Source organism: Suillus clintonianus (assembly GCF_016758775.1).
Source record: "Suillus clintonianus strain FC179 chromosome Unknown DEU56scaffold_2, whole genome shotgun sequence".
Lineage (NCBI taxonomy): Eukaryota > Fungi > Basidiomycota > Agaricomycetes > Boletales > Suillaceae > Suillus > Suillus clintonianus.
The window spans coordinates 343,269-355,128 of NW_024539226.1; the positions used below are offsets into that span (position 1 = coordinate 343,269).

General features: G+C 49.6%; 6 protein-coding genes across 6 annotated transcripts; 4 read left to right on the forward strand and 2 right to left on the reverse strand.

Moving 5' to 3' along the window:
- The first annotated feature begins 260 nt into the window (after nt 1-260).
- On the forward strand, nt 261-2,200 carry DEU56DRAFT_765814 (chaperonin 10-like protein). The gene is made up of 11 exons (XM_041351042.1): nt 261-417; nt 475-513; nt 578-594; nt 646-699; nt 751-787; nt 847-947; nt 995-1,120; nt 1,170-1,568; nt 1,620-1,706; nt 1,768-1,841; nt 1,892-2,200. The coding sequence occupies exons 1-11, from the start codon at nt 345-347 to the stop codon at nt 2,010-2,012; spliced, it is 1,128 nt and encodes a 375-aa protein (XP_041215131.1). The 5' UTR covers nt 261-344; the 3' UTR covers nt 2,013-2,200.
- A 79-nt stretch (nt 2,201-2,279) lies between these two features.
- On the forward strand, nt 2,280-4,112 carry DEU56DRAFT_222716 (uncharacterized protein). Its single transcript, XM_041345144.1, has 5 exons — nt 2,280-2,562; nt 2,618-2,694; nt 2,745-2,836; nt 2,892-2,950; nt 3,008-4,112. Exons 1-5 carry the CDS (start codon nt 2,494-2,496, stop codon nt 4,088-4,090), a joined length of 1,380 nt encoding a protein of 459 aa, XP_041215132.1. The 5' UTR covers nt 2,280-2,493; the 3' UTR covers nt 4,091-4,112.
- On the reverse strand, nt 4,113-6,698 carry DEU56DRAFT_222742 (P-loop containing nucleoside triphosphate hydrolase protein). The gene is made up of 4 exons (XM_041345145.1): nt 6,529-6,698; nt 6,166-6,481; nt 5,445-6,118; nt 4,113-5,396 (listed from the first exon to the last, which is right to left on the reverse strand). Exons 1-4 carry the CDS (start codon nt 6,656-6,658, stop codon nt 4,135-4,137), a joined length of 2,382 nt encoding a protein of 793 aa, XP_041215133.1. The 5' UTR covers nt 6,659-6,698; the 3' UTR covers nt 4,113-4,134.
- A 36-nt stretch (nt 6,699-6,734) lies between these two features.
- DEU56DRAFT_222851 (Isoprenylcysteine carboxyl methyltransferase family-domain-containing protein) lies at nt 6,735-7,844 on the forward strand. Its single transcript, XM_041345147.1, has 5 exons — nt 6,735-7,151; nt 7,202-7,321; nt 7,371-7,500; nt 7,554-7,684; nt 7,735-7,844. Exons 1-5 carry the CDS (start codon nt 6,827-6,829, stop codon nt 7,821-7,823), a joined length of 795 nt encoding a protein of 264 aa, XP_041215134.1. The 5' UTR covers nt 6,735-6,826; the 3' UTR covers nt 7,824-7,844.
- A 115-nt stretch (nt 7,845-7,959) lies between these two features.
- DEU56DRAFT_222762 (ribosomal protein L6) lies at nt 7,960-8,981 on the reverse strand. Its single transcript, XM_041345146.1, has 4 exons — nt 8,450-8,981; nt 8,293-8,397; nt 8,136-8,244; nt 7,960-8,084 (listed from the first exon to the last, which is right to left on the reverse strand). The coding sequence occupies exons 1-4, from the start codon at nt 8,708-8,710 to the stop codon at nt 7,984-7,986; spliced, it is 576 nt and encodes a 191-aa protein (XP_041215135.1). The 5' UTR covers nt 8,711-8,981; the 3' UTR covers nt 7,960-7,983.
- On the forward strand, nt 8,955-11,854 carry DEU56DRAFT_765829 (uncharacterized protein). The gene is made up of 7 exons (XM_041351043.1): nt 8,955-9,509; nt 9,829-10,098; nt 10,155-10,286; nt 10,340-10,857; nt 10,909-11,104; nt 11,156-11,413; nt 11,469-11,854. Exons 1-7 carry the CDS (start codon nt 9,234-9,236, stop codon nt 11,751-11,753), a joined length of 1,935 nt encoding a protein of 644 aa, XP_041215136.1. The 5' UTR covers nt 8,955-9,233; the 3' UTR covers nt 11,754-11,854.
- The last annotated feature ends 6 nt before the right edge of the window (nt 11,855-11,860 follow it).

Sequence of the window (11,860 nt, forward strand, 5' to 3'; positions counted from 1 at the left end):
ATACCCGATTAGTCCAAATCCAAATGTTGCACAGTGCAGGGCCATTTGCGCTGGACACAGTGGACAGTGCTGATGGTAGGTGCACCAGTGAGCCCTCAAGCTTGCAAGTAGTAGACCGTCGGACACTGAACGTTTAACGTTGGGCCCTCCCCAGATCACGAGTTATTAGAATCAACGACTGTCTTCCTTCATTTATAAAGGTCTGGCTAGTGGAGACTGGTCACGAGTCTAGTACGGCCCAGAAACCTGCGGTCCGGATCACTCCAGCGACTCGTTCTTAAGGTGTGTCTGCAGACCAATTATCTTCCCCAGCCCCCCTTGATCTCCACTTTGTTCTGCTTATCATGTCTGACAACCCATCGTTCGTCCTCAAGGGCATTCTGGATGTTGAGATCCAGCAAAAGCCAATTCCAGAGAGTGAGCCTATCCTTGGATAGTTCCTTCACGCTCTCTTAATTGACCTATCTTGTGAAGTTGATGCCAATGAAGTCCTTGTGGAAGTCAAGAAGACCGGTGCGTTCACAGAGTCTCTTCGTCCTTTATTATTCTTCCAACGCTCATCCGCTGCGACAACAAGGAATTTGCGGCTCTGATGTACGCCCCTATCTATCTTTCTGAACCAGGATACCGAGCTATTTCTTCCAGGTGCACTTTCTTGTCCATGGAAGGATTGGAGATTTTGTTGTAGAGAAGCCTATGGTGGGTCAGTTTCGATAGGACTCACGACCAAGCCTCATTGTGGGTTATTAGGTGCTGGGTCACGAGGCAGCAGGCGTGGTCTCCAAAGGTACGTCTATAACTTACCTTCCACTTAGAGTAATAGTTTATATCAATCCTCGTCTATAGTTGGTTCCAGCGTGACCAATGTCAAAGTGGGTGACCGTGTGGCTATGGAACCTGGCGCAACATGCCGCCAGTGCGAAGCTTGCAAGGAGGGTCGCTATCAGGTAAGGATGGTCTTGCGCCCCAATTTTGTTCCCTGACACTCGAGCAGCTTTGCCCCGATGTCATATTTGCTGCTACTCCTCCCACAGACGGCACTCTCGCTCGTTACTACCGCCTACCGTCTGATCTCGCTTACCCACTTCCACCAAACCTCAGCCTCGAGGATGGAGCGATGGTAAGCCTTTGACCACACCAAATCTTACTGTCATTCGACTCTATTCTAGATGGAACCTCTTTCCGTGGCAGTCCATGCTGTCTCAAAGCTAGGTGCTTTGCGGTCAAACCAGTCCGTCGCTGTCTTCGGTTGTGGACCAGTTGGACTTCTATGTATGGCCGTCGCGAAAGCTCTTGGCGCTTCCCGTGTCATCGCTGTTGACATCGTTCCTGGGCGTCTTGAATTTGCCAAAGCATACGCTGCAACTGACGTCTTCCTTCCTCCTCCTATGGAGAAGGATGAGTCAAGAGTCGCGTTCTCGATGCGCAATGCCCAGGCGATGAAGGAGAAGCTCGGAATCGCTGAGCGCGGACCTCAGGCGATTGACCTAGTTTTGGATGCTTCTGGTGCAGAGGTCTCTATTCAAACTGGTATTCGGATCGCCAAGACTGGTGGTACCTACGTCCAAGTAGGTCGAAATGCGTAGCGGTGAAGAGACTTGCTGATTGCTTATGAACAGGTCGGCATGGGCAGCCCCAATGTCAACATTGACATGTTTGCTATCATTTGCAAGGAGCTCGTCTTCAAAGGCTCCTTCCGATATGGTGTAAGCACTTTTTGTATCATTGTTTCTCTCAGCAGCATTATTTGACCCCTGTCGAATAAAGCCCGGCGACTACCCTCTCGCCATCGCCCTTGCTGCGTCAGGCAAGGTCGACGTCAAGCCCCTTGTGTCGCACCGGTATGCTCGGACTAGTTATCCAATGTTTATCGTGCTCACAGTTCCGATAGCTTCCCGTTCACGCAGGCGCGCGAGGCATTTGAGACTACTCGCAGCGGCAAGAGTCCCGATGGCAAGGGGGTCATCAAGGCCATCATCTCCGGGCCTGATGTCGACATTAACGAAGCTTGAAAAAGACAGTGAAGTATTATGCATTGACAGAGAAAACATAGCACGGACGTCGATCATGATCATGTATTTGTATTGTGATTCTGTTGTTTGCAATGGATGCGTTTACTTGGTTATCGTTACATTGATCGCAGTAACGGCGCTGTCACGCCAGTCCCCGACTACAGCATTAAGCACCTTCCTTGCAAGAGAAGACATTAGAGCAGCGAATGATCAAATCAAAGACGCGGGGAGGCTATGGGAAATTATTTGTGCTACTAACCATAGTTAGTCACGAGTCAGGACTAGTCAAGTCAGGGAAGACTTTACGTCATGACCAACTACCAACTCCTTCATTTGCATGAAATCAGCTCCAACGTCGTTGCGGTTTCGAAGACTCAGACATTTTACGACTGCGCTCTACGGTATTAGCCAATCTCTTCAGTAGGTCAGACACGGCAGCGCGGTGCTGTTTCGAACTTGAGCTCGTCCATTATCCCTCCCCATGGCTGGGTTCAGCGTACGGAATGCATACTACCTTCGCGTATCAGCAAGCTCAGTGATACCTCTGTATGTAAGCGCACGTCCGTACCCACTGCGCGACCTGTTCTAATGACCGCTATCATCAGCTCTATCTTGATGAAAGACATGTAGATTGGATGTCAGACGCGGTTCTACAGCATGTTTTGGCTGATCTGCGGCCACTGTCAGTTTGTTTGGCTGTGGCTCTCGTGGATTCTTCTCAGGTCTTTTCAGGGTTCTGCCAAAGCTGCAAGCTGAGAAAGATATCCACTTTGGTCCCGGGGCTTCGAGTGGGAAGAAGGGAGCGGTCGACGTTCATAGAGGAGGTGCGTTGTTACGTGCGCGAAACTGCTAACTAACAAAGTATGTAACCGTTTGCAGAGACCTATCAGGTTGCCTTTTTCTTCCAGAAGACAGAACCTCATAATGTGATCATCAAAGTGCGTGCAAGCTAACTCAAAGTATTTCCCAAAAACACCCCCTGAACACTCTTTCAGACACGTTCATTCGTTCCAGCACCCCCGCCTCCTCCCAAAGTTACCATCCCCCCACCACAACTGGCAAAGTCCAAGAGTAGAAGTGGGAAGAGAAAAAGCAGAGTCTCGGAGAATCAGGGTGCTGAAGCAGCTTCTGGCCGCAAGAGACAGAAGACGAAGGGCAGAACTCGAGCTCGTAGTGATGATGAAGAGGAAGAGGAAGAGGAGGATGTCATAAGCCTCTCAGATGGCGATAGTGAATCGGATGAGATACAAGGAGTTTCTCGAGCGACTCCCGCTACGACTCGACGTTCGCAGAGAACAAGAAAGGTTCCTGTCGGGGGCTATCGAGAAGATGACGAAGACATTGTGGACATTAGTCCTGACGAACCTCTAGATGCGGAGATGGCTACTCCGACAGAGACTACCCAGCGAGACGAAGTTCCTGCAGAGGAACTCGGTGGCTACGATCTCCATATGATGGATCACAGGGTTGATAAACTAACAACTGTTAAACAAGAAGATGCAGAAATGTCCGAGGAGTCTACTATGGGAACTACTCTTGATCCGGAAACCGTCGTGGTTACTTCTGAGCCCAGTCGGCCGTTCATGGAGATCGACGACGAAGATGACAAAAAGGATAAGCTGGCACTCAAGCTCAAATACCAAGGTTTCAACATCTTTGGGCGTTGTCTCTGCGTCGTCGTGGAGCCATGGCCTCCTATTCGATCTGCCACACGAGCGCCATCCGTAATGCCCTTGACAAACGAGGCATTAAGAGGCTCAAGTATTGCACCTCCTGATTTCGTGCCTAGTAATAACAACCAAAGAGCCCGCACGCCTCTCTTCCTGCCAGAGTTCGACAGAGGTAGAAGCCAAACCCCAGCTCCTTTCCCTCGAGCAAAGACCTTGCCTCCAGTTCCCCTCTTTAATGACCCTACCCCCGATGACGATAACGATGGCTACGGCAGTGATGACCTCATGATATTCAGCCAGGCACTCAATGCAGCCGGTGGCATGCACGTCGCAGCTGCAGATGACGATGATGAGATGGATGGAGCGGTATTATTCGGGGATGCAGATGAGGTGAGGGAGTTTTCGTAGTATGATTACATCGTCTATTAGATATCTGTACTCGATCAGTGATATTATGCGCGCCCTATCTCTCTCAATATCTCCATCCTACGTGCGTCAGAGACTTGTCTGAATCCTGCATTCAGCATGTCGAATAGACCATGTCCTCCAGACAATGCGCGAAGGCGGGTTGAATAATCCAGCATGCGGCTAAGCGGTGCGACTGCATGAATGGTGCGTTTGAGTCGTGGGGTGTCGCTTGAAAATTTGGATGACGTAGAGACAGCGGATGAAGGCGATAGTTCTTCTGGAGGAATGTACAATCCATCCATAGAATACGCAACTGCTTCGTCTCCATTTATAGCTGACGTGTCGGAAGCAAGGTCTAAAACCTCGCCCCCGTTTTCAGTGAGATCTTTGACAACCTTTCCCATGGTGTCCTCAGGGAGAGAGATCTTGAGCTTGATAAATGGCTCTAACACGGGACCCATTCCCGCTTCTCGTATTCGAGTTCGCAGAATGGAGGAACTAGCACCGGCGAGGATGGACGTTGGAATGTCACGCGGCAGGTTGTAGTCCATGACGTGGATCTTGATGTGAGAGAGCGGCAGGGATGTATGTGGCGAATTTGATAGAGAGCTGGACAAGCCCCGAGCGATATTGGCCATGGGGTCCAGTTGATCCCGAAAGGCATCTGGAGGTAGCAAAGGCTTTCCACTTGGGCCCAAGACGAGGTTGCCATCCCAGACCGGATCACCCTGCTCGTCGTCAGCGAGAGGTTCTACCGTCATCGGGATCTTGATAGTAACTGGTTTTCCTGCAACTTCAGTGGCCCAATTGTTGACGTTGGAGCTGGGCCCAGGTCCCAGAGATTCACGATAGCTGACGCGGCGACTACCCAGTTCAAAATTGACATCCCACTCATCCCGTAGTCTCCCCTCGACAATCTCGAGATGCAGGGCACCTAATCCGTGGACAAGTAATTGGCCCTCCTGCATATCGACTCGAACAGAAGGGTCCGTCCGAGATAGAGCATGCAAGGCCTCTTGTACAGGGTCGAGGTCAGAATGGGACTTGGGTATGACGGAGGCCGACATAACCGCAGGTGGTGGTACTACTCCTCGAAGAGATGTGTGCGATGAGTTAGATGAGCGACGAGCATCAACGAGAGTGTCGCCTGTGCGAGTGAACTTCAAGCCCAAAATGACTCCGACAGAGCCGTAAGGCAGGGAATCGACTTCCCGTGCTTCCGCAGCGTACAGGAGAAGAACCTTGGAAATTTTCTCTTTCTGGCCACTGGTAACGTTGAACACAGAACTCTGGCGCTTGAGGGTACCTAACAGTTTCGATGAGCACTACCCTGTGTGATTTGTGCTATGCTTACCAGAATACACGCGAACGAATGTCATCCACCCTTTACGTTTATCCCAGCTCACTTTCCATGCTAGAAGGCGCAGTGGTCCACCAGCTGACTCCGAGGCTAACCGAACGTCCATTGGGCTTGCCAGGAGCTCGCCGACGTAGTTCATTACTAATTCTGTTCCAATATTCTTCATCGCAGAGCCGCACAGAACGGGGAGAATCTCATTCCTCAAAGTAGCTTTACGGAGATGTGGCATTATTGTAGACGTCTTGACATCAAGATACGATGAAGGTCCTGGCGGCAGTGCAAGTAGGTGCTCCATCAATTCATCGGAGTACATCGAAAGGTTTTCCAAAAGAGTTGTCCGAGCAGCCACAAGGTGCGGCATTATTGGATGGTTTTCCGGAATGATACCGCATGTCTCAAGTTCTTCGACCGTTCTAGGAAGGGGTAATATAGCAGAGTTGCCGTCTTCTGCCCATTTCCAAAGTTCCCATTTTACAAGATCGACCAGCCCTTGAATTCCTGGCTCGCCTCGCATGTAATCCTCAGTATGGAAGGAAGCAATCGGCAACGCTAAAGCCATGGGGTTTGGGTGCAGCCTATGGGTGAGTAGAGAGACCAACGACGACCTGAAAGAAGCACCCGGTCGGTCTAGTTTATTTAGAAACATGAGCCTGGTGGGGACGCCATATCTAAAGACGACTTGAGAAACATAGGCGGAAATAAAATATGCGCTTACCGATCCAGTTGTCGCCAAACGCCCTTAGTTTGTGCTTCGACTCCTTCCACTGAATCAATGAGGACGACAGCTCCATCGACGACGCGACTTGCACTCTCCACTTCCATACCAAAATCAGCATGACCTGGTGTATCTATGAGATTGAAAGACCATTTGTCCCATTCGACTGGAATGCTCGCAGATTGAATTGTGATGCCGCGTTCTCGTTCGGCAGGCAAGAAGTCTGTCGTGGTGCTGCCAGTATCGACTGAACCAGGGGCTGCCAAGTAGGCTGACTTGTGCAGTATGGATTCCGTGAGTGTAGTTTTCCCAGAGTCTGCATTTTTTTAGTTTGGTTTATGAGACTCGTTCTGAAATACGCACCAATGTGGGCTACCAGCGCCATATTTCTAATAACAGAAGTCTCATGGTGAGCCCCAGTAGCCAAGAAGCGTTGATTCAGGAGCTTCAGCTGGTTGTGCCTCACTGGTAGCCATAAGACCCTACGAAGCATGACCTACGGATCAGTACTCGGAATAATCCGAAGAGGTTTCGATCGTGGTCTTGTGAATTCAACAAGACCAAACAATCTATCTGCCTTTTGTCTGGCCCGGGAATGCTCATTATAACTACTACTTAGTACTTTGCCGATCCCCTGCAAGCTGCGACTTTCATAACACTCATGTCTTCCGACGTTCCCCAAAACTTTGAAGACCGTCTACGACAACGCGCTTCGACCACTGGGAACGCGAACGCGCTCGAAACTATACCCGTGAACCATCAACCGCATAATAATATCCCGAACACACCCCTTGCAGCATCCACGATATCATTTATACTAGGATGTATATTTTCTCTTGGTTTGGCGCTCTTTCTCACTGGAGGCATCTCTGATCGCTGGTGGGCCACATACCAACTGGGTTTCTTCCTTGCTGCTTGGTCTGGCTTTCACTGGGGAGAATTCGCGGTCACAGCAGGCTGGAACCGCGACAAATGCAGCGTTGACTGTGTGTTTGTCTCGGTAACTCTGAGAAATCCTTACTAAATGATGTGACAGCATTCTTACTTGATAATGGCGCTATGTATCATATCGCCAACGGGACTGCTCTGGTGGAATATCTAATCACATTATACTTAAAACCATCGCTCAAGGCTCACCACTATATCTCGACCATCGGTTAGCTACGGTTTATTTTCGAGAATGAAGGCTGATGGATATCCTCTAGGTGTAATCATGGCTGTCATCGGACAGACGCTTCGTGCAGCGGCAATGATACAAGCATCAACTAACTTTTCTCATATCGTGGCTTTTCGCAAGCTGCCTTCGCACCAGTTAGTAACTCATGGCTTATACTCGTAAGTGGAACCTCTTTGAGCATACCATCCCGAACACTCAAGTGGCTTTACAGAGTGTTCCGCCATCCATCTTATGCAGGATTTTTCTACTGGGCATTAGGGACCCAGCTGGTGTTACAAAACCCTGTCAGCTCCATCGGCTTCGTATTTGTCTTGTGGAGATTTTTCTCGCGTCGTATCAAAGGTATATATCCATTATATCAGTCGCGAGTGTATTGACTGATTGTGAAACAGCCGAAGAGAGGGCATTGGTGAATTTCTTTGGAGAGGATTATGAAAACTATAGGCGGAGGGTCAGCACCAACATTCCATTCATACGATAGACTTCGGAACATTTAATCAATGCCAGTGGGCGTCGACTCTCGTCAACGCCTCGATGAATAGTAGCATGTCATGCGTAGAACATAGGGTTGATGGAGATTAATGCATACGTGACATAGAATTTTGTATAATGCCCAGCTTCCCTGATCAACCACACCCCATCTACTCATGCATGATGGTCGTGCGGTCGGATACGTAGATACCATCCAAGAATTTACGGATATCCTTGTTCCGTACGCGGCAAGCACCCTGAATGGAGGCGGCTAAGGCAGCACTTTAGATGAAAACTAGTGAACAGTGGAGAGATAATGCACCTGATTGCGAAACGTTCTCAATATCATTACCCTCAAGTATAAGCTCATCTTTTTGGGCCTTTGACTCCGAAATACAGACTCCACCGAGCATCTTTACGTGTCGTACAGTCTATTTGTCTTGAGTAAAAGCTGAAGTAACCTCGGCGATCATACTCACTTTCTCTCCCAGGAAGTTACGGATCTCGATAGCGTTTCCACTGTCTTGGATGATGGCGTTGATGGGGAAATGGGCATAGACGGCGCGCATTTTGTAGAGGAAGCCCTGAGTCCTCAGTGAGCAGTGAAAGACGCCCTGTATGTGGATGCATACAAACCTTGGTCACACCAATAACCATGTGGTTAATCAAGCTTCGGATTGTCCGTAGACATGCGACGTGCTTGCGTCCACCTTGCCACACTGCAAGAGTGACTTTGCTGCTCTTCTTGGTCTTCAACACCCTAATATCCATATCGACGTGACGGACATTCTTCGTGAGGGTACCCCGTGCGCCGGTGACTTTGATAACACGGGACTTGATTTCAATGGTAACACCCTCAGGGATGTCGAGTTCTTCAGTTTGGAGGACGTCCCGCATCTATATGCGAAGTCAGCTACTTCATTCGATATTGACACATCCTCGATGCGAGCAGTCAATCCATCGTCATCCAGAGGTTCATTTTTCGCCAAATTTCTTCCAGCAACACAAGAACCAACACCCTGGAAGTTGGCCCAGTCGCATCTGAATTCAGCATGAACTCACCTTGCGATCGTTGGATTTCTTGAGGTCGGTGGGCGGCCGTGTACGTTCGGGGGGTGGACAGAAGTGGCGGACAAATGCGAGCGGAGTTTAAAGTGTGAGAAGCGGCTACTGTAAGCCCGTGTGTCGCACCGCTTCTTCACCTCAAACCACCATCATCGTTTCCGTTGGGCTTCGTGGTCGTGTCATTGACAGCTGAGTGAGACCGCCATTGGAAAAACGGGTTTCTAGCGCCAGTCGATCGTCCAAGAGTTTTGTGTTTTTACCAAGATCTTTCTTCTCCTCACATTCTGGGTGAGATCGTACTGCATTCGCGGTGACTGTCTCGCGCTTCGTTGAGAATTTAAAAAACGATTGTCCCATGTACACTCAGCCCCACATGTACGGGCAGGTGGCTTATGCACCACCGAGCTATCATCAGCCCGGACCTTCTGCTTACCCTTACCAGCAACCGCCTCCACCTCCTGCGCCTGTCTACTTTGTGGATCACAATTCTTTTCGACGTGATTATGCAGCGCGCCTGGCAGAACTCACCATTAACTCCAGACCCCTCATTCAGACCTTATCGATGATTGCTCAAGAGTATTCAAAATGGGCTGAGATTGTCGCTCAATGTTTGGAGGCCCACATTCGAAGGGTGAGTCATCATTGGTTTCATTTTTATGGCATGTTGCTGTCAGTTGAGTAGTTGACACATGGCTCGTATCTGTTGTTCTGCTGTGTCGCCTTGTGGTCTTACCATGTACTTAGTTACTTGTCTCGTAGTTTGAGTAAAGATATCCTCGCATGGCCTAGTGGCCCCGCTGTATGGCGGATGGAGGACGTCGTACCACTGAGAATTAGGTTGCTGTTCTCAACGTGGCAGCTCAACGCTTTTCTTTTTGATCCGGGGCTGTATCATGGACCTGAAGCTGACTCATGCTTGCCTTTTTGGTGTCGTGTTGTTGCATCGCTAGGTTCCTCCATGGATGAAACTTCCAGCCTTCTACTTACTCGACGCAATTTCGAAGAATGTCTACGACCCATATACGCGCCATTTTGCTCCCTTCGTCATTGGTTTGTTCCTGGAAACTTACCAGCAGGTTGATCAGGCGACTCGTAGCAAGATGGAAGAAATGCTTTTGACCTGGCGAACCGCCTCTCCGACTAGCAAGGAACTGTTCGGTGTCATCCCACAACTTTCCATTGAGCGCGGAATATGGGGTGGTGATTCGAATCCAACAGGGGTGAGTCACACCTTGACTGTCCCACCGCCCTCACCGGACTGAATATGCTCTCCTAGGGACCGTCTGGCCAGATATCGAGGGCACAGGTTCTGAGCGAACTTGAATTTACTTTGAGTCAAAAGGAGCGCGCCCTTCAATCAAATGCTTGGGATACCACTGCACAGAGGCATGTGCAAATTTTGCAACAGGTAAGCATAATTTTGCGTCATCATTGTCCGTATGCTCATCTCGAGCAATTCAGTTGCGCAAGCTTGTTGAAGCGGGTGTTTCTCAAGAGGAGCTTCGTCAAATCTTGACCCAGCTGAGGTCTCTGTCACAAGCTCCTCAACCTGCCACAGCTCCTCCTGCAACTGCTACGTCATATCAATACCCAGCCCAGCCTGCATACCCTCGCCAAGCTGCGCAATCTACATTCCCGCCTCCAGTATCACAACACTCTCCCTCTACTACATATACATCTTACGCCTTGCCGTCCATTAATCAACCTAAAACTGAACCGGTCGACCCTGCATCTCTTTTATCGAGCGTGAAAACTACAGGTGCCCCGTCAACTGATATCGCTGGACTTTACAGCGCTCTTTTGAAGGCAGGCATGGTGGTTGCCACTGGTACGCCCGTTGGTGCCGGAGCGACCGCCACTTCTGAGGACACTGTTGCGCCGTCAACGTCATCTGAAAACCTGAGTCGGGATGCTGCAAGAGCATATCGCAAGTCAGTTTTGTCGCAGAATATCAGGCTAACGAACGCTGATATCACGAGGTACGGCTGATACCCTTTCGTTGCTGATCGAGTGTTGATTTAGTAATGCAGAAAACGTCCTAATATTGACCGATTGTTGTATGATCGATTGCCCGTCCAGTGTAAGCAGTGTGGTATCAGGTTTACGGATGATACGCTAGGCAAGAAAGAGATGGAGGATCATCTTGACATGCACTTCAGACAAAACCGTAAAGCAAATCAGAGCATTGGCCGTGGACACAGTCGCAGTTGGTTTGTCGACCTTGATGTACGATTTCCCTTCTTGTTGGACCTTAAACATCCTCACCGTCTTTTACAGGATTGGGTCCATGAAGGCCGTGTGGATGTGAAGGGTAAAGGCCGCGCTGATGGTCCTCGGCCCACGACCAATAAGGCTGCACTTGCGGTAGATGCAGCACGACGTGATGCTGAGTTACGCACGCAGTTCGTTGTTGTGCCACCGGGTGACGAAGCCAAGCCCTTGTCTTGTCCCATATGTAAAGAGACTCTGAAGACAGAGTTCCTAGAGGATGATGAAGAGTGGGTCTGGAAGAACGCTGTCAGAAAGGATGATAAGGTATGTTTCGGCTTGTACGATATGAGGATCTCAATGACTGTCTTCCTTTGCTTAGATATATCATGCAACATGTTATGCTGAAGCTATGAGTTCGATGCATACTCTGGCTTCGAGGTTGCGCCAAGACACAGCCAGTCGGAGTAGATCTGGCACGCCAGATGCTCTCAGAGCTACGCCCCCAAAGGGCATCCCAAGTATACGGTCTTCCCAGTCCCGGTCCCCCGACTCTAAACGCGCTACTCTCAAGCGCAAGGCAAGTGTCGATGATTTCAGTCGGCCTTCTGTCAAAATGGAGAGCAATGGGACGCCGCCTATGAAGAAGATGGCGCTTGCAGCCTGATAGTTGGATTATAGACCTTTCCACATCTTTATTGGAATACTTATTGAGCATTATCACATGTATTAAACTAGCGCACATCATATACACCATGATTCAACTGACTTCGA